General features: G+C 44.6%; 1 protein-coding gene across 1 annotated transcript in view; it reads right to left on the bottom strand.

The window, feature by feature from the left end:
* Window positions 1-11862, bottom strand: part of HKDC1 (hexokinase domain containing 1) — a 49863-nt gene extending 38001 nt beyond the window's left edge. The window contains exons 1-2 of the mRNA XM_003994002.5: window positions 11553-11862; window positions 6184-6346 (exon numbers count right to left, since the gene is read on the bottom strand). Of these exons, the coding sequence (XP_003994051.2) occupies window positions 6184-6346; window positions 11553-11615 (226 nt within the window). The 5' untranslated portion in view covers window positions 11616-11862. The remainder of the gene's footprint in view (window positions 1-6183; window positions 6347-11552) is intronic.
* Window positions 11863-24028: the final 12166 nt, after the last annotated feature.

Below are 24028 nucleotides of genomic sequence, written 5' to 3'. Positions count from 1 at the left end.
AAAAGGAAAGGAAAGGAAAGGAAAGGAAAGGAAAGGAAAGGAAAGGAAAGGAAAGGAAAGGAAAGGAAAGGAAAGGAAAGGAAAGGAAAGGAGGAAGGAAGAAAGAGAGGGAGGGAGGGAGGGAGGGAGGGAGGGAGGGAGGGAGGGAGGGAGGAAGATAAGAAAAGACAAGAAAAGACAAGGAAAGACAAGAAAGAAAAGAAAGAAAGAAGAAATGGGCCTTGAGGATGGAGTCTATTCTAGCATGCCACAACCAGGCTGAGAGCAGACACTCCAAGAGTGGGCAAAGTGCTGGTAAGGCAGAAGGAAAAGGCAGGGAGGTATGCAGGGAAGAGAAACCGGCCCCATACAAGGCTCAATCTCATGGGCAGAGGGAAAAGACTCCAGAAGGGAAAAAAGACAGGGACCAAATGACAGCTCTTAAGGGGCCAAGGATCTTTATATTTGGGGCCAGACCCAGCCCAGTACAAGGCAGATGCTGTTAATAAAAAGGTGGGAATAATAAATAATAATAATAATAATAATAATAATAATAAATAACAAAAAGGTTGAGGCAGTTCACTTTGGTGACTTCAACTCGGGATCCAGCCAGAATTTCTGCTGGGACTCTTGCCAGTGTCTGCATCAGCCACAGATGTGGGATAGGAATGCAGGTGTACAAACTCTTGAACCAACAAGCCTTCGTATAGAATTATCTGTGCCTGACAAGTGGCTACAGGTTAGGCATGCTTCATGATATACATACACCCAAGGTACATGTAAGTGAAACTCCATGACCACACATCTGGTCACCCAAGTGGCCTTATTTTGTACCGTGTGACCCTAGACATGGCTGCATGGATATAGGGACCAGCTGGCCATTCAGATTTACTTCTTGTGAAACGTGAAATAAAACACAGTGAGAAATTGCTAGTTGGTGGTAAAAACCAAAGTGGAAGATGCCCCAGACCAGAGGTCAGCTGAGGAGCCAAGGTGGCCCTATGTATGTAGGCCGAAACCACGGAGGGAAATTCTGACTCCTAGTTCCCTTGCAGCTTAAGTGTACCACGGTTCCTGCCCTCAGATTCACGAGATCCTGTGTGTCTTCCTTTTTGCTTTCTGTGTCTTTGTACAACAGACCTCCTTTCTTGACCTGGCTTGCCTGGGTTCTCCATTCCTGGCACTCAAAGAGCTAGAGACAGGCCCTCCTGAGCAGTGTGCTCTGCAAACTTCAATGTGCATGTGAATCTCCCAAGAATTTTAACATGCAGATTACATGATTCAATTTAGGTGGGGTCAGAGATTTTGTGGGTTTTAAAAAAATGTATGTATATATACGCATGTATGTACATATGGATGTAATCACTACATCCAACATGGGGCTTGAACTTGTGACCCTGAAATCAAGAGTCGCATGCTCTTTCAATTGAGCCAGCCAGGCACTCCTGAGATTTTATATTTTTCTTTTTTTTTTTTTAACATTTATTTATTTTTGAGAGAGACAGAGACAGAGAGAAAGAGTGTGAGTGGGGGAGGGTCAAAGAGAGAGGGAGACACAGAATCCAAAGCAGGCTCCAGGCTCTGAGCTGTCAGCACAGAGCCCCGACGCGGGGCTCGAACTCACGGACCGTGAGATCATGACCTGAGCCGAAGCCAGACGCTTAACCGACTGAGCCACCCAGGCGCCCCGAGACTTTATATTTCTAAACAAGTTCCCAGGTCTCTGCTGCAGGTCTCTGGACCACAGTTAGAGTTGCACGGGCTTAGTCATTTATAGACCCAGCCAGCTGGATCTTTTGTTTTTGTGGAGATTATTTGGACAGAAAGATTCTTCTCTCCCTAGATCAGCCCCCAAAGAAGCCTGTTGGAGTCATTTATTATTCATGAAGGGAATCCAGGGACCTGATACTGTGCAATTTTTATTAGCCTTCATCACGTACCAAACAAGAGATGCTTTCGCAGATGTTATCTGAAGTAGGAAATAGGGAAGATCACACAATCCTTGTATGAACATTTACTGAGCACTGACTCTGTGCCAGATGACATGCCACGTGCTAGGAAGGCACAGGGAGGGCAGGAGTGAACGCCACAGAGGAGGCGGAAGGAGCCGAGTACTGAAGAATGCCAGGGAGGGAGGCAGGCCGCGGCCAGAGGAGGTCCCAGGGAGGAAACCTGGAGCCAAGGAATGAGCTCACGTAGGGAAGGGAGGGTCTGCTTCTGCGGAAAGAGGGAGGTGTGACAGAAATGAGGCTCGCAGGTAGTCTCGGGATAAACTAGGAAAGAGTTGGAAAAACTGCCCCACCCCAAAGAGCTTGAGCTCTATCCAGAAGGTGAGGGGGAGCCACAGAAAGATTTGAAGCATGGGAGTGCCGAGCTCTGATGGAGATTTGGGGAAAACGCCTCCAGCACCAGTCAGAATAGACTGGAGGATTTTAATAACAGAGGAGCTTCCTGTGCTGCGGTTGGGGTTGGAGGTGATATGCAAAACCCAGTGTAGCGTAGCATGGATTCATCCCTTCCTCTGGACACCGGTGCTCTTATCAGTGTGCAATCACTTGGCTCCACCATTGACTCAAGATGCAATTTCATGGAAACCACCTGGCGTGGTCCCTTCTGTGACTTTGACCCCAGAGAAAGGACTCGTTGGAACCTGAGGGAGGGAGGACCTACCTAGAAGAAGAGGCAATAGCGGCAGTGGGGCCGTCAGGATCTCGACAGCAATTATGAAGATTATCATGACCGTCCAATCGTGGGGACGTAATGTACAACATGGTGACTGTAGTTAATAATACTGTGTTGCGTATTTGAAAACTGCTAAGAGGGTAGGTCTTAAAAGTCATCATCAGAAGAAAAAAAGAAATTTGTCACTACATGTGTTGCCAAATGTTAGACTCACTGTGGTGGTCATTTTGCCATATATACAAACATCAAATCGTGTTGTACACCTGAAACTAATACAATGTTGTGCCAATTATATCTCAATAAAAATTTTTTAAAAATAGAAAGATAACGATCTCCCAAGAGAGTGAGGTTGCCTTGACAATCCGCCTCTGTAGGCGGATTCTGTGACCTTTCCGAGGCTCCAGGGTTTCCTTCTCCTAAGCCACTCCCAGGGTTTATGCCCCTGTTCCTTCCTGTTCCCACAGATGCACGATGACTGAATGTGTAGATTCCTGGAGATGCAGAATCTCCAGGGGAAGAGACCTGAGAAACCACACCACATTTAGGAACTGCTTCAGGGGAGTCTTTTTGTTTTTTGTTTTGAGAGAGAGAGCGCGCACAAGTGAAAGAGGGGCAGAGAGAGAGAGAGAGAGAGAGAAAGTGGGGCTCACCCAGGGCTCATGCTCACCCAGAGTGGGACTCGAGCTCACGAACTGTGAGATCATGACCTGAGCTGAAGTCAAATGCTTAATGACTGAGCCACCCAAGCGCCCTGCAGCTGAGTCTTATACTCAGGTGAACAGGGGACCCCTGTTCTAGGACAGCCCCCTGGGCATATCAGCTGACTACGTCAGGCCCCCTGGGCTCCCCTTCAAGTCTCCCCCCTCAGTAGCAGCATCTGGAGTCGGGCCTACAGCATCACAATCACCGTCACAATCATGTGATGGGCACTTCCCGTCCCCCTTCCCTCGTGACTGGTAGAGGATAAGGCACAAATGCTAACGCTTTTAAGGCACTTTGTAAGAACAGTCAGTTGCAGCTCCCTCACTGAAAGGCTGGGAGGGAGCTAAGCTCTAACAAGTTACCCCCTCTCAGGTAGGTTTGGATAAAAGGAAGACAGTAGGTGAACTCAGGATTTCTCTGGCACCTGCACACATTTTTTAAATGGAGGTCCCAGTGGATTAGTAGCATTTAATTTGTTTGCTTTTGTTAGTAACCATGAAATTACACCACCAGCTCACAGGAGCCACACAAGACTTGGGGCAATATTTGCGAGATTTTAAAGCACTCCCTCCACATGACTTCATCAGATCCTAACAACCCTGATCTTTTACTGACGCAGACAGGAGTGCAGTGGTCCTGGGACTTACCAAGGCCACTTGGCCCCAGGGACTCTGGGTCCCAAGATCTCACTGCAGCAGGATCACCGGTGAGAATTATTATATGATGAGAGGCTCTGAGGAGAGGTACCTCCGGGCCTGAGGGTTTCTAAGACTTGTCAGTTTCACTTCCAAACCTTCCTGAAATAGCCAGGGCCAGGAAGACGCATCTATCCCCACAGCCTCCAGACCATCAAAGTCGCTTTCCCTCGCTTCTGGGGACACACCTCAGCAGGAAGAACCAAAGCACAGGAAGCTGGGAGGACTTCACCCCGGTGCCTCCCGCCATAGACACACCCATGACTCGGATGCTTACTCTGAATGGCCCTGGATGACCCTTCGAGGACCACAGTCCCCTAGGCACTTTCATAGAACAGCATCTGGAACTCAGCAGATTTTTTTAAACAGGACTGTCTCTCTCCAAAGCTTGTGTCCCTCCAGGGTGAGTAATTGTCCACCATGTCACCCACCCACCACTGAGGGAATAGGACTTTCACATCACAGTTCCCGGAGAACTCTCGAGTGGCAGAAACTACCTTGACCCAGTCATTGGCCCACAGGGGCCCAGAACCCGGCTAATCCAATCAAAGCCCCTGGGAGTTTCCTAAACTTCAGTCCCTGCTCCTTCAAGGGCCCCAAAGCCCTCGCTGGAGCTTGGTGGGAGCACTGGGACACTGCCATTGGGGGAGCTCATTGGTCCTCAGTGTTCTCATCTGACCTGGGCAAAACAGTTACAACTCAGGGTTCTTAAGGGACAGTAACGCCCCTGACCACAGAGGGTGCCTGGTAGACACCAGTTCCTGTCCCTCCTGTGGCTTTGCCCAGAGGCTGAGAATGGAGGAGGTGGATGGAAATTTGTGGATTCCCTCTAGAGACCTCTAGGCTATGGTCAGCAAAGCAATAGTTCCCCAAGGATGTCCACATCCTGGGATGCCTGGGTGGCTCAGTCGGTTGAGCATCTGACTTTTGATTTCGGCTCAGGTCATGATCCCAGGGTTGTGGTATGAAGCCCTGCCTCAGGCTCATGCTCATGCTCATTCTCTCTCTCTCCCAAAATTAAAAAAAAAAAAAAAAGATGTCCACATCCTTATCCCCAGATCTGTATATATGTTAGTTACATGGCAAGGGAAAATTAAGGTTACAGATGGGATTAAAACTGTTCACGGGTTGGCCTTGATTTTGGAAGATTATCCTGGATTATCTGAGTGTGCCTAATGTGTAATCACAAGGTCTTTAAATGTGGACGAGAGAAGCAGAAGGATCAGAGTCAGAGAGAGATTTAAAGATGCTCCGCGCTGGTTTGGAGATAAAAAGGGGCATGAGCCACGGAATGCAGGCGGAAAATGCAAGGAAAGAGATTCTACCCCAGAGCTTCCAGAAGGAACGTGGCCCTGCTGACAGCCTGATTATAGCCCAGTGGGACCCAGTTCAGACTTCTGACCTTCAGAGCTGTAAGAGAATAAATTGTGGGTGGGTTTTAAGCTGCTACGTTTGTGGTAACTTATTATAGCAGAAAACAGAAAACAAATACAGAGGCCAACTCTCTCATTTTACAGATAAAGAAACTAAGGCTAAACGTTTGGCCAAAGGTCACCAAGAAATGGGCCTAGAACCCAGGTTTCTTGAACTGTCATTTATTCTTCCTCCCACTGCATCACCTTATCTTCCATTACTTACCACCTTGGGCCTAGAATCTAGATACCTAGGCATGAAACACCACTTATTGTCCATTCAACAAATATTTCAGGGCCTAGTGTGCATCAGGCACTTCGCTAGGTGCCCAGAACACTGTGGTGAAGAAGAAACAGATCCTGCCCTCAGGGAGCGCTGGCCCAGTAGGGAGACCCAGCATGGGAATGCTTCCTAGATGGAGGCAGTGACCGCTACCCTGAGACTGAAGAGCCAGGTTGATGTTCACGAGAGGAAGAATGTTGGATGCCCCAGCAAGTGAATAAACAAAATGTGTGGGGCCAAGGTGAGCGGAGAAAAAGCCGGGTACATTTGAACTTTGGTTCAAAACTTTTGGTACTGACTAGACTGAAGCATAGAGAGTTGGAGAGGAATGTGCACAGAGGGCTGGAGAGATAAGCCAGGGGACAGGTACCCATCAGCCAGGGAGAAAGCAGGGAGGTCAGGGTCCCTGGCAGCCCCTAGCCCCACTCACCTGAGCCATCTGGAATGGCCCTGACAAAGGTGGGCAGCATCTTCACGGAGGCTGTGGGGTTGGTGTCCTTCCCCAGGCCCTTCTGCATTTCAGCCTGGAACCGAGCCATGATGTCCAAAAGGGTCTCATCGGAGAGCCGCATGTGATACAGGAATCTGTCCACCTGGAACAGACACCAGGGTGACCAGGGTTGCCTGTTAGGGGTGCTTGTCCTCCACTCCCATCACGAAGCTGCATTTCTGACTCTGGGGACATCGACAGTCATGATGTCGATTCCCAAAAGTTCCTTGCCTGACCCCTCACATCTTGGAGACAAAGTGGGGAACTGGAAGAACAGAATGGATTGGAAGGCTGGGAGGTAGGAATTTATTCCTCCGAAGGGCGAGCTCTGAGGAAGAAAGGATTCTTCCATTTTTCTGATGGGACAATAGAGGGGCAAAAGGTACAAAGGATTCAGGGTTTCTAATTCCTAGCCCAGGGCCTGCACCGTTGTCTCATTGCCTCTCCACTACAAAAGACTAGCTATAGTTTTAAAGGTAAATTCCTAAGCACGGAAGTTTTCACTTCCAATGATGACAATATATATCCAAACTTGTTTCCTTTTGTTTATGGGCTGCTAGGAAGCTCGGCTAAATTTAGTTTCCAATTGCAATCTAAATTCTAGTCCCTTAAATTGTCATTCTGCTTTTAACTGAGGTTGTTCTAATTAAGATGAAGTTTAATTTCTTTTTAAATTTTTTTTATTACGTTTCTTTATTTTTGAGAGGCAGAGAGAGACAGGGCATGAGCAGGGGAGGGGCAGAGAGAGAGGGAGACACAGAATCGGAAGCAGGCTCCAGGCTCCGAGCCGTCAGCCCAGAGCCCAACGCGGGGCTCCAACCCATGAACCGTGAGATCATGACCTGAGCTGAAGTCGGACACTCAACCGACTGAGCCACCCGGGCGCCCCAAGATGAAGTTTAATTTTTAAAGCCAGCCCCAGTTGCTCCTGAAAATGAGTGGGAAACACTCATTTTCAAATGAGTGGGCAAAGGACCACTGCCCTAATGGAGGGACATTATAAAACTCACTCTGGCTGCGCTCAGTACAACAGTTTCCTCTTCATGGTAACACTCATCATTTGGTAGTGACAGCCAAATGATGGATTCCCAGGGCTTACTGGAACAGATGACTGAGGGGGTCACGAGTAGGGACAGTGGCACAGATGCCCTGTATTTGCCCCTCCTGCTTTATGTACACATACTGAGCAGCCTCTCCACCCACCCAAGTCACAAGCAGACTTGATCCCAGCACATTCCTAGAGGAATCACTCTCCCACACTTTTCTCAAAGGCTAAGAACATTCGTTGCAGTCTACAAAGTGCTTTCATGTAGGCAACCTCGTTCAATCTCCCTGACATGGCTTTGAGGCAGCCAAGTGAGGCCAGAATTCTTGCTTCTGGTTGAGAAATGAGGACTCCAAGCCTCAGAGTCATGAAGCAACACTGGGAGAGCTGTAAGTGAATGGCAGCCGTGGGACTAGAATCCAGTCTGGTTTTGCCTGGTTTTGCTTCACAGCTCTGTGCAGGACACAGGAGCCCGACAGAGACATTACACCGAAAGTGCAGGGGCCACATGACCTTGATCACAGGACAGGTGCCTAGTCATCAGCCAGGCCTACTGGGCGGCATCCCAGCTTAGGCTGGGGACAATATGGAGACCCAAGCCAGTGAAATGGCGCATGGCTCCAGGGACTTGGGGGCCAGGGAGAGGCCAGAAAACCATCAGAGAGCCATTAGCAAAAAGGACAATTGGGCTTTCAGTGTATTTGAGGAGATAGGATGGAACCAGGTCATGCTTCATTAAGGGCTTCCTGTTCACCCTGAGTCTGTTTATGACTAATTGGTTGGCACAGCCACACACACGGAGAAAACTGACAGAAGGGACGTGACCCAAGTAATTGGGGCTTGGGGAAGGGTGAGATGTACTACACGGGAACTAAACTTGCTCCCTTTCCACCCCAAGGACCCTGAAATGCGCCCTTGGACCTACAGCTCATTTTGCTCAGCGCCCAACAGAACTTCTCCCGCGTCCCCATAGTGTCATCCCTCACGTACAAGACATGGGTTTGAGGCCCCATTGGGGTCATTTGCCAGCTGCAGTTTAAGAGTCCTTCAGACCTTTGGGTTTCCGCTCCTGCTGTTTCACTAAGTTCAGGTCGTGACAGAAAGAGTGTCAGCTTAGCAACAATTTCTTGTTTATTCTTTGTACCTCCCACAGGACCTAGTGCAGTAGCTAGACGGGAAAAATGAAACATATGTTGGGGAGGGAAAGCTGTATTTTAAATCCAAACAGGTGATTTGGGGCCTGTGTAACTAGGCACATCCTTTGCAGGCACTAAGGGAGGGTGTTTGAGTTGCAGAAAACCAAGCACACATTTGGAAAGACTCTGAGACTGTGAAACAGGATATCTTCTAAACAAAAGAGCCAACACACGGTACATTTAACATACAAGAGCAAATTCAAAAACGTAAGCTCAGGGGCACCTGGGTGGCGCAGTCGGTTAAGCGTCCGACTTCAGCCAGGTCACGATCTCGCCGTCCGTGAGTTCGAGCCCCGCGTCAGGCTCTGGGCTGATGGCTCAGAGCCTGGAGCCTGTTTCCGATTCTGTGTCTCCCTCTCTCTCTGCCCCTCCCCCGTTCATGCTCTGTCTCTCTCTGTCCCAAAAATAAATAAACGTTGAAAAGAAAAATTAAAAAAAAAAAAAACGTAAGCTCAGACTTGCCGAATGACAGAATGTGGGAGCCGGAAGTGACTTTAGAGATCACTTAGTCCAAAGGTCCCATATGAATCAAGAGTCATAAAAAGGTTCACCTCTTTGACCCGGTGATTTCAGTTCTGGAAATCTAACCTTATGATGATCACAAAGATGGATAACAGTAAACACATTCCAGTGTTTCTCATAACAATATCTTAACTGTTAAAAAATGTTTTCAAAAGTAGCCAAATGTCAGGGGCACCTGGGTGGCTCAGTTGGTTAAGCATCCAACTTCCGCTCAGGTCGTGATCTTACAGTTCGTGAGTCCGAGTCCCACATCAGGCTCTGTGCTGACAGCTCAGAGCCTGGACTCTGCTTCGGATCCTTAGTCCCCCTCACTCCCTGCCCCACCCCCGCTTGCACTCTGTCTCTCTCGGTCTCTCAAAAATGAATAAACGTTAAAAAATATGTTTTTAAGTAGCCAAATGTCCAACAAGAGGGAAAAGATTAAATTGCAGTATATCCAACAGGATTGACTATCAGAGGATAATAAAATGATAATAATGAAGAAATGGGAGAAACATACACAAGTGGTTACAATATAACAGTAAGTGAAGGACACAAGAGTCAGAATTGTAGATGAGATAGAAATACAACTGTAAAAACATACCATAACAGCTTCCACCGGGCAAATCTGACAGTGTTTGTGAGAGGGGTGGGAATAAAGGTAACGTTTCCCCTTTTCGTAATGTTGACTTACTGAACCGTAAAAAGTACATACTGGAAACCTAACCAGCCCTTCTCTTATGAGTGAACAATCTGCAGGTCAGTGACCAGAGTCAGCCCAATGTTATCAGTAGGTCAAATAATGTCAATATATTGAATTGGAAAAGAAGCTATCACAGTGGTGTTTCCTTCCTTCCTTCCTTCCTTCCTTCCTTCCTTCCTTCCTTCCTTCCTTCCTTCCCTCTCTCCCTTCTGGTTTTATTTTGTTTGGTCTTTAACATTGGTATAGGGAGATTGAAAAAAATTGTTCCGGGGTCTAAACGGTAACCCTCCCAGGCAAGTATGGCCCAGGATCTTGACACTCTGGAGGCAGGAAGCACAGAAACTAAGGAGGGGATAGACTACCTGACCCTGGAGAGAAAGAAAGGGCCTGTGCCTTTTGACCAGGTGTGTTTCCACCACATGGAGGAGGGCACGAGCCCGTGTTCTCAGAACCTATGACTCATCCAGCAACCAATAAACCAGATGCCCGTACTATCCCAGTCACCTGTTACTTCTGGTGGCCACAAGGTGCTCCTGACTACCCCTCCTCAGCTCACTCTTCAGCTTTCTTGAAGGGGAGAGAGGAGGGAGGTGGGAAGGGTCAACCTCGGGCCTTGACAAAGGCTCACCCTCCTCGCCGAGGACCCGAACAAATCCGTGGAGGCTGCAACCTGGGGCTGGCGGACAAGCAGGTCCCACCTGATTCTAGGATGTAACAAAAGGAACCAAGGAAATGAAACTAATTCGCAGAACCAAATGGAAAGGTTCCAAAGACTTCCCTCTTGGGTTTTGCAGAGATACATGCAGGTTTCTTCTTTACTAAGCAGGTAATAATGGAAAGTGAATCTTTAAGTTGTACCCTTTAGGACTTTCCTACCTCCTCAAGAAGCCAGTAGAGGACTCCCTGAAACTAATCAATAAGTGAAAATTAAGACAGCTTAAATCAGACTGATTCGCAATACTTTAAGATTTGCCATAACTTCTAACCCAATTCTCTAATGAACAGAATTTAGTGGAGGTTTGTCCCACCAGGCACATGAGGGCTGTAAGGGACCATGCTTCCTCTCTGTGTTTGAAAAGCCTGGAGGCATCACGGCACAATGGAAAGAATGCTAGGGGAGTCAGAGACTTGGGTTTAATCCTCACTCCACCTTAAATACTCGGGTGGCTTTGGCTAAGTCCGCCTCCTGAGAGGATTTCTGTTGTCTGTAAATTGAGAGACACTAGTGCCCAGGGCGCTGCCTCGGCAGCTGCAGTGGCTGGTGTGGCAGGCTGGGCTCCCTCCAGGCTGCCAGCAGAGAATGGTGAGCCTTGTCAACTTTTAAGCAGCCTACCTTGGAATCAATTTTGTGGAGAGGTTTGGTGGGCAAAGTGGCGGAATAATGCACAGCCTACCACTGGCCAATAGCCATGGCAATAATAAATATTTCAACTATTGTACATCAAAACCCACATCCCTCTTGGTGGTTGGGTCCCATGCTTCTATTCTTTCAAGCACATGAAGAATCATGTGAATTGCTTGAAAGGTTCTCAAAATTTCTCTCCCCTCCTTTGTAGCCTTTCCCCTCAAACATCCCCGACGTCAAACACGATGGTCTTTCACCTTTCTAAAGACTTTCGCCTCATCCACACCCAGTGATATCTGCCAGGAAGTGCAGAGTGAAATGCAAGACCGAGGACAATGTCTAATGCCCAGCCTGTGGGAGATTTGCTCCGCACCCCACTCCGTGAGCTCTTTGCTGGTCCTGTGCTCCCTGGGTCTTCTCTAATAAGCTTGCTTAAGTCCCTTTGGATGCAGCCACGGTATCAATTAGTTCTTTCAGTCAAGAATGAGCCAGGTATCTCTGAGCTTTGCGAGTCCTTACCTTCTTGATCTGATCCTCCTTCAGCTTGGTGAAGTAAAATGCCATCAAGTGTACGGCAAACATTTTTTCCAAGTTTGGTTTCTCCTGAGATGGGCAGAGATTTCTGTGCAGTGTTTACTCCCGTGTCTCTGGAGTGCTGCCCACTCCCGGTCAGGCTGGAGGCCTCCAGGAACTAGGTGCTACAGATTAAATACCTCCAGGCTGCTTAGTTCAATGATTAAACTTCGTCCCCTCGCTCTGGTCCCTCCCTCCAGCATACACTTGATTGTCTAATAGGAGGCTTGGGACGGCAGCTGAGGATTGGTGGAGGGGAGGCAGGTGATGGGTTGCTTGATTCTTTGAGAACTGGGTGCCACAAAATCCCATTGCTAAGCAACACTCTCAAGCCAGCGTTCCACCAAGCCCACTCAGCCGAGGAAAATCCGAGAAGTTGGGCGTTAAACAAAGCCAACTTTGAACCAGCTGAACTGCTCGGCAAATGTTTGGTCTCAGCCTTTTCTCTTTTGTCCTTTTCTTCTCAATCCAGGGATGTAACTCCTGACTCCCTGCCCCTCCGTAGCACTGTCTTAATTAAGACTAAAACACTGCCCTGGTCAGGGAGATTTCAAGAATGTTGAGGCAAATCCCTCCATTTGCGACGGATCAGATCTCTTGGCCAACAGCCCGTGGTAATGGAAGAGAACCAATAAAAGTTTATCTAGTCACAGGGATAAGCCAGAAAACCTTGATTACATAGGTAGTGACCCAGGAGAAAATATACACGAGAAAGAATGGACTGATGTCACCAAGCGCTCACCGGAAAGCTGCTGCCGGAGAGACAGGCCGAAGTCAGAGGCAGAAATGGCTCATGCCACTGAGAAATTTGGTTTACTCATCTCACTCATACTGGATGTGAGAAGGACCCAGAAAGGGGCCGGCGTGTGGGTACTTTAGACCTTGCACTCTTCCTGCAGTCATTGGTCAGCTAACAAAATCAGTAACAACTGTAGTGTTAACAACAGCAGCTAGCAAGGAGGGAGCACTTACTGTTCCCATTTCATAGATGGGAAAACTGAAGTCCGGAAAGGTTAAGTGACTGACTCAAAATCACCAAGCCTGTGAACGGTGCAGTGAGGAATCAAACCCAGGAGTTTCATTCCAGGGCCTAGCCTTTAACTGATACATAATGTCGCCTCTCGTCTTCCTCCCTGCAATGGATACTCATCTGATACCTATTAATAGCACCAGCTTTCGGCCGGACTGTTGTCAAAAATTCCGACCCCTTGGATAGCTACATACAGGGATACCATTCCAACAAGGTCTTCCCGGTGAGGGGAAGTAACAAATGGAGGAATTTCTGGCCATAACTTCCCAAATATTAATCAAATGCTTCCCCAAATTAGCAACCGAACTAATGTTAAGGCAGGTCTGCCGGGCGCCCCCCAATGTTTCTCGCTCCCACATATACCTGATCTTCAGTTTAGCCGCCTCGGCTTTGTTTGCTTTTCTGCCACACAAGCTCATTAATCAAAATGATTACCAAGCAATTGCCTGGTGAAAGAACCTTCAACTGCGGCCTCTTCAGAAGCCACCGATTCTCCAGTCAGCGCTCTTTACCCACCCAGCATGTGACTGAGCCTCTGGAAGTCCAGCGTAAGCACACAGCGTTTGACTAAAATTACTCCAGATGCTTCCCTCAGGTTGATATAAAACTGTCTCCCAGATTGAGAAACCCCATCCTTTTCAGTCTGTTCTCACCCCTCAGACTATGAACTCTCTTTTCACTCCTTTACTTTGTCTATTATCCAAGCAAACAAAAGTTAACCTTCAGTTGATGAAACCATTCAGTGCCCCAAACCATGTGGAATCGTTGGTATTCTGAAACAGACGTGCTATGCCGGAGTCCGTACAGGCTGGGGACGACATCCTGGGGCAGATCACCTGCCCACAAGTGATAACAATACTTAAGTCCTCCATTTAGGGGCATCTGGGTGGCTCAGTCGCTTAAGCATCTGATTTGGGCTCAGGTCATGATCGAGCCCCACCTCGGGCTCCGTGCTGTCAGCAAGAGAGGAGCCTGCTTTGGATGCTCTGCCCCCTCTCTCTCTGTCCCTACCCAATGGCGCTCTCTCTCTCTCTCTCTCTCTCTCTCAAAATAAACAAATAAACTTAAAAAAAAAAAAAAGTCACCTCTGCGGTGCAGTGTGGCACCGACCGTCCTTGATTTATTCACCATCAGGGTAAAAGGTTACAATGGCCAGTGGACAAAAAACCACAAAGCCCTGACCGAAGGTCCCTACAATCTCATGGCTGCTTATGTGCACAGATAGGCAGCCTTGGGGATTTTCCTCAGGCAGGCAATATCGGAGGATGTTCACCTGTTACATCTTTCCATTTTTAATGTCAGCACATCTGCACCTACATTCCAGGTTTGAGCTAGCCAACTAAACTGAGTTTAACCATTATAAAGATCACATACATTTGGAGTCCTGTACCTCCCTCTCCTCACTTTACAGAATAAAGACAAAATATTGTGCCAAGTCTCATCTCATTATTCCAGCCCAACAACTTAGAATTTTTCACTCTTATTAAGTTTCTATGTAGCTATTCAAGGATATCTGGGTGTGAGTCTTATAAGCACTTAGATTTTGTTTAAGAACACCCATTCGAGGGTGGGCACCGCTAAGTGACATTTTCATTAAAGGATATTACCCATCCGACCCAAATCTTTCATTTGGGAAGATGAAAGAAGGGAAACGCTCTCAGCTCTACACACATCTCCGTTTCCATAGAACTCTCCCTTATGGAAAGGCCTAAAGATAATACCTGCTTTCTTTTAAACACTGAGCACGGTAGGAGAACTAGAAGTTTAACAGAATGTACCAATTTATTTTAAAAAGTTTTTTTTATGTTTTTGTTTTTGTTTTTTTTTGAGAGAGAGAGAGAGAGAGAGAGAGAGAGACAGCGTGCAAGCAGGGGAGGGTCAGAGAGAGAGGGAGACACAGAATCCGAAGCAGGCTCCAGGCTCTGAGCTGGCAGCACAGAGCCAGATGCAGGGCCTGAACTCACGAACTGCAAGATCATGACCTAAGCTGAAGTCGGATGCTCAACTGCCTGAGCCACCCAGGCACCCCGAATGCACCTATTTCTTTAGTAAACACTTTTATAGCGTATACTAAGTGCTTTATAATATTAATTGCCCGAGCAACTATCATTTCATGCTCTTCATTTTACAGGTGGAAACACTGAGGCACAGGGCCCAACTGGTACATGGCGGAGTAAATATTTGAATGCAGGCAGTGTGGCTTCAGAGCCCATGCTTAGCCTCTGTGCTATACTGGCTCTCGCTAACCTGGAAGCAAAGCATAAGGAAACACGGGACCCAACCTGGGAAAAGCAGCCTAAAGCCCCAGCAGCACAATGGAGAATGCACATGCCCTGGGATCCCACTTTGGCTTTGCCCTCAACTGAAGATGAAGGCCCTAGGTTCATATCTGCAAAGGGTTCGTAGCTACTCCAAAGTAAAAGAGATCACAAAGGAATCCATGTGGCCCACGGTAGGCACATGAAAAACATTTCTTTAATCCAAGCCTTCACATGGCTGGGGACCCCTTCTTAAAATTGCTCTTTCATTTCATCCCATTTGGTCCCTCAGAATAAGAAAATGCGGGGCGCCTGGGTGGCTCAGTCGGTTAAGCGTCTGACTTCAGCTCAGGTCACGATCTCGCGGTCCGTGAGCTCCAGCCCCACGTCGGGCTCTGGGCTGACGGCTCGGAGCCTGGAGCCTGCTTCGGATTCTGTGTCTCCCTCTCTCTCTGCCCCTCCCCTGCTCATGCTCTGTCTCTATCTCAAAAATAAATAAAAACATAAAAAAAAAAAAAAAGAATAAGAAAATGCATGTAGCCCATTCAACACCTTCAGTAAAGCATAACCATAAACCATTAGAAGGTACCAGTTCCATTTACTGGCATGACTGGAACAATTAGGAATTTTATAAGTATTCTATTCCTCTTCAACAAAAGGAAATAGATCTTGAATTCTGTTCCATATTCTTTTTAATGACAAATCCAAAATTAAGCTGTCCAAAATGTAAATCAGTCTAACCTGCTGGTATTCCACTTACTGCAAAAGAATAAGAGTGTGTGTGAGAGAGCAAACTTCCATACAGGAAAGTCAATGTAGAAACTTCCAAGCCCTGCCAAGAGTTACAGTTACTATGGTGTCTCTATGGGAGCAACCACAAATGAAGCAGAAACGTTAACTTCAGCAAGTTTCAAAAGAATGCTACTGATCATTTTTTATAGGTTTAGTCCTGACCCAGAAAGGATTGGAAATGCTCATAAAAAAATAAATTGCACACAATTATTTTTATCACAACTCCACATTAAGAGCTGTATTTGCTCAGTCGGTTGAGCCTTTTACTCTCGATTTCGGCTCGGATCATGATCTCGCAGTTCGTGAGTTCGAGCCCCAGGCTGGGCTCTGCCCTGGTGGTGCGGAGCCTGCTTGGGATGCTTTCCTCCCTCCTTCTCTCTCTGCCCCTCCGCTGCTCATACACACACACACACTCACTCTCTCTCTCTCTCTCTCTCTCTCAAAAATAAATAAATAAACTTTAAAAACAGCTGTATATGTTAAAGAGAAACCAGTCACACAAGGAAATTCAATCCGTGTGGCTTTTAACATTTTTCAGAGTAGTTACAACCTCAATTGCACAAACCAGCAAACTCGTAAAAGCAAACGAGACTTCTGGTTAAACATGTGGTAAGCCCACCAGGAAAAGGAAATGAAATAGTGATTAATAAGAGATCTTAACATAATTTTGAAAGGTAGAAAGCCAACAGAGACTAACTAGCTTAGCAGAGGAAACCTTGCAGAGAGTGATTTTGCTGAGAAATGCGAAAAGACATTTTCAACTCTAGAAATGCTCGGGAATTGCAGGCCCTGGTACCTCAGAAGAGCAGGAGGCAAGACATAGTGCCAAAAATGGGAGATCTTTCGAAGAAAAAAAGCAGTATGCATCAAGTATGCCTCTCCACCTAGAGCACAGGGTGACCGACCAACCACCACCCGTACCAGCGAGTGGGCTTTTATTCACTGGAGAGATGGAACCCCAAAGCCTCTGGACTCGGGACTACCAGGCACCGTGGGAAGTGGGAATGGGGCACAAAACTGAAAATGCGGTCTCCAAGTGAAAGCCTCAAAATAGGCAATGAGACCCCCAAACCACTTTCTGCCCAGTTTCTGCCAGCAGACATCTATCTATAGACATCCCCTTCCTCCCTCCCTGGGAGGAGTCAGGGGATCCAGTTTTTCCTCTGGTAAAACTAAATGGCCTTAGATATGGAAAAGGCAAAAGGATAGAGACAATAAACAGATCAGGGGGTTTAAAGTAGAGGATTAATGGGGTGTCTGTGTGGCTCAGTTGGTAAAGTGTCCGACTCTTGATTTCAGCTCAGGTTGTAGTCTCATGGTTTCACGGGCTCGAGCCCCACATGGGGCTCTTTGCAGGCAGCGCAGAGCCTGCTTGGGATTCTCCCCCCGCCGCCTCTCTCTCTCTCTCTCTCAATCTCTCTCTGCCCCTTCCACACTCATGCTGTCTCTGTCTCTCTCAAAAAATAAATAAATAAAACTTAAAATTTAAAGAAGAGGATTGAGTAAGTGAAGCACAGGGAAGTTTTTAGGGCAGTAAAACTGTTCTGTATGATGCTGTAACAGTAAATACATAACGCAATGTTTGTCAAAACCCATAGAACTTTATAGCACAAAGAAGGAATTTAATGTATGTGAATTTAAAAAAATATTCAGGAGGGGCACCTGGGTGGCTCAGTCAGTTAAGCATCTGACTTCAGCTCAGGTCACGATCTCACAGTTTGTGAGTTTGAGCCCCACATTGGGCTCTGTGCTGACAGCTCGGAGCCAGGAGCCTGCTTCAGATTCTGTGTCTCCTTCTCTCTCTGCCCCTCCCCTGCTCTCTCTCTGCTCCTCCCCTGCTCTCTTTTTCTCTCTCAAAAATAAAAACATTTTTTAAATTAAAAAAAAAAAAAAGAAGTAATTGAATAGGGGCACCTGGGTGGCTTAATCAGTTAAGTGTGTGACTTCAGCTCAGGTAATTATCTCGCAGTTTGTGAGTTCGAGCCCCACATCAGGCTCTGTGCTGATACCTCAGAAATAATAAATAAAAACATTTTTAAAAATATAAAAAATTTTAAATATTTATTTTTGAGATAGAGACAGAGAGCAAGCAGGGGAGGGGCAGAGAAAGGAGGAGACACAGAATCCAAAGCAGGCTCCAGGCTCTGTTGAATGTCCCAACCGAAGGACATTCTATAGAGTATGTGACTAGTCCAGGGGCACCGGGGTGGCTCAGTCAGTTAAGTGTTCAACTCGGTTTCAGCTCAGGTCATGATTTCAGTTTGTGAGATCAAGCCCCGCATCAGGCTCTCTGCTGATGTTGTGGAGCCTGCTTGGGATTCTCTTTCTCTCCCTCAATCCTCTGCCCCTACACCGCCCCCCTCTCAACATAAATAAATAAACTTAAAAAAATTATATGTGACCAGTCCAGCTCAAAGCTATTGAAGTCATCAAAAGCAAGAAAGTCTGAGAAACTGTCATGGCCAAGAGGAGCCCAAGGAGATAGGACAGCTAAATGTAACAACGTATCCTGGATGGGATCCTGGTACAGAAAAAGGACATTAGGTTAAGAACTAAGGAAATCTAAATAATCTGTGGACTTTAGTTAATAATAATCTATCTTTATTGGTTCATTAATTATGACAAATGTACCACACTAATGTTAAGATGCTAACAATAAGGGGAACTTGGTATGGGGGTATATGAGAACTCTGTACTATCTCTGCAACTCTTCTGTAAATCTGAAACTATTCTAGGGGCATCTAGTCAGTTAAACGTCCAACTTCAGCTCAGTCATGATCTCATGGTTCCTGCGTTTGAGCCCTGCATCGGGCTCTGTGCTGACAGCTCCGAGCCTGGAGCCTGCTTCAGATTCTGTGTCTCCCTCTCTCTCTGCCCCTCCCCCACTCGCATTCTGTCTCTCTCTCTCTAAAACACAAACATTAAGAAAATTAAAATGATAATAATAATAATAATAAAAGTAAAACTATTCTAAATTTTTTAAGTTTTTTTTTTTTTTAATTTTTTTTTCAATGTTTATTTACTTTTGGGACAGAGAGAGACAGAGCATGAACGGGGGAGGGGCAGAGAGAGAGGGAGACACAGAATCGGAAACAGGCTCCAGGCTCGAGCCATCAGCCCAGAGCCTGACGCGGGGCTCGAACTCACGGACCGCGAGATCGTGACCTGACTGAAGTCGGACGCTTAACCAACTGCGCCACCCAGGCGCCCCAAGTTTATTTTTTTAAAGCTTATAGATGCTGATATTTGGGAAACACACTGAAAAAGCCAGCTAATAACCCAATAGCCAAAGCAATCCTGAGAAAGAACAGATATCATAAAACCTGATTTCAAGCTATATTACAAAGCTATACTTATCAGAACAGTACGGTACAAGCATAAAAACAGGCAGCTAGATCAATGGAATGGAACAGAGAGCCCACACATAACCCCCCACATAAACAGTCAACTAATTTTTGATGAGGGTGCCAAGAACACACAATGGGAAAAGGATGGTCTCGTCAATAAATGGTGCTGGGAAAAGTGGATATCCACATGCAAAAGAATAAAACTGGACCCCTAACCTTACACCACTCACAAAAAGTAACTCAAAATGATCAAAGATTTAAATGTAAGACCTGAGGGGTGCCTGGGTGGCTCAGTCAGTTGAGCATCTGACTCTTGATTTCGGCTCAAGTCACAATCTCATGGTTCACAAGTTCAAGCCCTGTGTCAGGCTCTGTGCTGACAGCGTGGAACCTGCTTGGCATTCTCTCTCTCCCTCTCTCTCTGCCCCTCCCCTGCTCACTTGCTCTCTCTCAAAATAAATAAATAAACTTAAAAAAAAAAAAAAAGAATTCATGGCGTTCCTGGGTGGCTCAGTTAAGTGTCTAACTTTGGTTCAGGTCATGATCTTGCAGTTCATGAGTTCAAGCCCCACATCAGGCTATGCACTGATAAAGCAGAGCCTGCTTGGGATTCCTCTCTGTCTCTCTCTCTGTGTCCTTCCCCCATTCTCTCTCTCTCTCTCTCTCTCTCTCTCTCTCTCTCTCTCTCTCTCTCAAAATAAACTTAAAAAAAAAAGAACTCATATTATAGCAAAAAAACAAAAAAATCCAATTTAAAAATGAACAAAGGGCCTGAAAAGCATTTTTCCAAAGAAGACACACGAATGGCCAAAAAGAACACAAAAAGGTGTTTGACATCACTAATCATCAGGGAAATGAAAATCAAATCCACAATGAGATATCACCTCCCCATGTTAGGATGCCTTTTATCAAAAAGAGAAGAGATAGCAAATGTTGGCAAGAATGTGGAGAAAAGGGAACCCTACATACTATTGGTGGGGATGTAAATTGGTACAGTTATTATGGAAAACAGTACGGCAGTTGCTCAAAAAAAACAAAAAATAAAAATGGAACTACCACAAGTTTCAACAATCCCACTCTTAGGTATATGTCCAAAGGAACTGAAATTAGTACCATGAGGGGATATCTGCACACATGTTCGCAGCAGCATTATTCACAACAGCCAAGATATGGAAATCATCTGAGTATCTGTCAATGGATGAACGGGTAAAGAAGATGGATCATTCAGCCATGAGAAACAAGGAAATCCTGCCATTTGTGACAAGGACGGACTCTGAAGGCATTATGCTAAGTGAGGTAAGTCAGACAGAAAAGGACAAATATTGTATATCACTTATATGTGGGATCTAAAAAAACTGAATTGGGGTGCCTGGGTGGCTCAGTCAGGTAAGCATCTGACTTCAGCTCAGGTCACGATCTCGCGGTCCGTGAGTTCCGAGCCCCGCGTCGGGCTCTGGGCTGATGGCTCGGAGCCTGGAGCCTGCTTCCGATTCTGTGTCTCCCTCTCTCTCTGCCCCTCCCCCGTTCATGCTCTGTCTCTCTCTGTCTCAAAAATAAATAAAACGTTAAAAAAAAATTAAAAAAAAAATTAAAATAAATAAATAATAAATAAATGAATAAAACTGAATTTGTAAACAGAGAGTAGAATGGTAATTAGCAGGGACTAGGGAATAGACATTTTGGGAGCTGTTGTTTAAGGGGGCAAACTTACAACAAGTAGATAAGTTCTAGAGATCTAAGGTATAACAAAGTGATTACAGTCAACAGTACTATATTATAAACCTCAAAGTTACTAGAAGACTAAATCTTAACTGGTCTCAATACAAAATGACATAGTAAAGGCATTAGCTAATGCTACTGTTAGTAATCATAGTGCAATATATAAATGTATCAAACTAACACTTTGTACAGCTTAAACCCATACAATGTTATACATCAATTATTTCTTACTTTTAAAAAAGCCACCTTATGATCCAATTAACCTGCATCAAAACCCAGAAGTTAATAAGCCCCATCCATGTCAACAGAGCTTCCTATTAGCTTAATTCCTCACTTTTAAATATGAACAGAGCCAAGATTACTAGACACTCAAGAAAAGTTACCAAAAAGGCGGAAATCAAACCAAAGAGAATATATATATATATATATATATATATATATATATATATATATATATATATATGAAATAGAAGAAAACTTTTAAAAAATTTGTTGTGTCTTTAGGAAAATAAGACATTGCATCCACAAAACAAAATTAAGATAACTCAAAATAATTGAGCTGGAGAGGCAGAGTGGAGGAACTATATGACACTTTAAAAAAAAATCAGTATTTTTTTCTAATAAGTGTTTTAAGTTCAAAAAGAGAAATTTAACTCTGGGCTTATTAGGAAAGGTCATTACTGATAAAAAGCTTATATGAATCTATAAGGAATTTCTTAATAAGACTTTCTGGGAATGATTGAAAGGGTACTTTCTGACACATTTTTCAGTATTTTTTTACTATGACAATATTAAGCATTTATATTCTCTGGTTACATTTTATAGCATTCTTAATTAGCTTTGAGCAGTTTAAATTCAGCTAATAAGTTAACAGTGTTTAAGAAATACTGTACTAAGATTGTCAGTAAATGAAATAATATATAGGCATACCTGATGCATTACATTAGTAAGGGGAGAAGAGCATTTGCCTAGGAAAACAGGCAAGATGAGCTTTAAGATCAGGGCAAGACTTAGTTAAAATATGTAAAAATACATTAGTTCTAATATTACTAAAAATTAAATAACAGCAGGCAGAATTGATAATTCATTTATATGAATTTGTATATATATCTAAGTCACAGTTTATGGAGCAGATAGTGATGAAATTAAACCACCGTTTAGAATATAGAAGACCAAGTCACAGGAGGTTTTTCTTCCATCATCTCTCAAGGTAGTCTCTTCTTCTGATGGTTCCAAGTCTCCACTAAAAAGCCCAGCACTGGAAGCATCTACAGTAAAACCTTGGATTGCGAATATCTTGTTCTATGAGTGAGTGTTCTGCAAGACAAGCTAGCATTTCTAAGAAATTTTAACTTGAGAAGCAAGTGATGTCTTGCAAAACCAGTAGTACATGTCGCCGAATATCACATGATCACAACTGAGCAAATGGTTCTTGACATTCCCCTTGATATACGGAGTGCTTTGGATTACAAGCATGTTTCCGGAATGAATTATGCCTGCAAACCAAGGTTTTACTACTTTCTTAGACCTCGGGACAGTCAGCTGTTAGAATGCCAACATTCTCACACGAAGCAACAAAATTCTTACCTTCTGTTTCCCTCACTGCCATATTCCCCTTTATTCTTCTGAACTGTGAACCTTTCTTTTCAAATGTGTATCTAAATCTCTTCTCAGATGTAGACATTACGTTATCGTCACTCCTTTTATTTTCAAAACGAAAAAAGGAACTATGAAATTATAATAAAGAGCTCTAAGAAACAAACACTGTGATAAACTAAGGTTTCGATAGGCCAGAAAGTAAAGATAGAGAAATGACCTATAAAGTTGTACCAAAGTCATGAGCATAGCGGTGCCTGGGTGGCTCAGCTGGTTGGGAGTCTGACTTCAGCCTAAGTCATCTCTCTGTTCTGAGTTCGAGCCCCATGTTGGGCTCTGTGCTGACAGCTCAGAGCCTAGAACCTGTTTCAGATTCTGTGTCTCCCTCTCTCTCTGCCCCTCCCCTGCTCATGCTCTGTCTCTCTCTCTCTCAAAAATAAACAAACATTAAAAAATTTTTTTTAAAGTTATAAGCATAATTTCTAAATACTGATTTAACAACAACCCAAAAAAGTACAAAGGAAAAAAAAACGAGTAACAGCTATATCAAAAGGGAAATGGAAAAAAATGAGTGACTTAAGCAAAGGAGCAATTTAAGAAAGCTAAATCCTCACCTGATACTAACAGGAAATCAGCAGCTAATGTCTTAAAATGCTAACTCAGAAGATAGTAGATGCATATTATGTCGCGTCAACGAGGTAAATTCTAGAAGAAACAGATAATAGAGTTGGGAGTACTTGTCTCTGGTTTTTCAGCTGTGTATATATTCCTTTGACAAAAAAAAATTTTAAATAGCTTAAGCTTATTTGGCTTAGGTATATAGATTAGAGATAGGTTAATGTGCGGAAGTGTGTCTTAGAGGAAAGTTATCTCCAAGTAAGCTTTGTTTTGAATTTGTATCATGAATTTGTTTTGAATTTGAATTTATTATACTTCAAGTACTTATATGAAAAGGGAATTTTATAGAATGTGGTCAACATCCATCTATTTATCAGTTTTAAAAGGATAACAATGAGTGATACACATGTTAAGAAAATGAAAACGTAGCTATTAAGAGAAAAGAGTAAGGCAACTTGTAAACATTGCAGATTACTTCAGGGATTAAAAATACACACACACACATACACATATATACATACCTACATATATATATATATATATATATATATATATATATGTATGTCTTGGCCTGATTAAAAGTACTTAAAAAAAAAAAAAAAGACGACTTTCCAGCAGGGATTTCAATTTCACTGCCACTTACAGGTGTGTCCATTGGCAGTTCAAAGCAGTCACTAAGATTACAAGCCTTTCCTGAAGCTTCTGTAAGCACCGGGGGCTTTTCAAGGGCTTAGAGTGGATAGGAAGCACATGATAGTGAATTTTAGGGCAGATTATAAAAGTATACCCTTGAAGAACCAAGTTCAAGAGCACCTCCTCTACCCAACATTACCAAAAGTAGCTTCTTGCATTGTCTTCTTTGCCCAATCCTATTTCAAAAGTTTTTTGTTGTTCTCTAGCATTTTTGCCCATAAAGACAACTGTTATCTATCATCTCTGTCTGAAATTGTCCCCCTATGTTCAGTGACAGGCTTTTACGTAACAGTGATAACTCAGAAGTCTGTTTATAAACATTGCTATCTCTGCTCAAGTTTATGTATTTTATAGCTTTAAAAATGGAGC

The sequence above is a fragment of the Felis catus genome, chromosome D2 (assembly GCF_018350175.1).
Source record: "Felis catus isolate Fca126 chromosome D2, F.catus_Fca126_mat1.0, whole genome shotgun sequence".
Lineage (NCBI taxonomy): Eukaryota > Metazoa > Chordata > Mammalia > Carnivora > Felidae > Felis > Felis catus.
The sequence above is the reverse complement of the archived record's forward strand: the minus strand, read 5'-3'. Positions and strand labels throughout refer to the sequence as shown.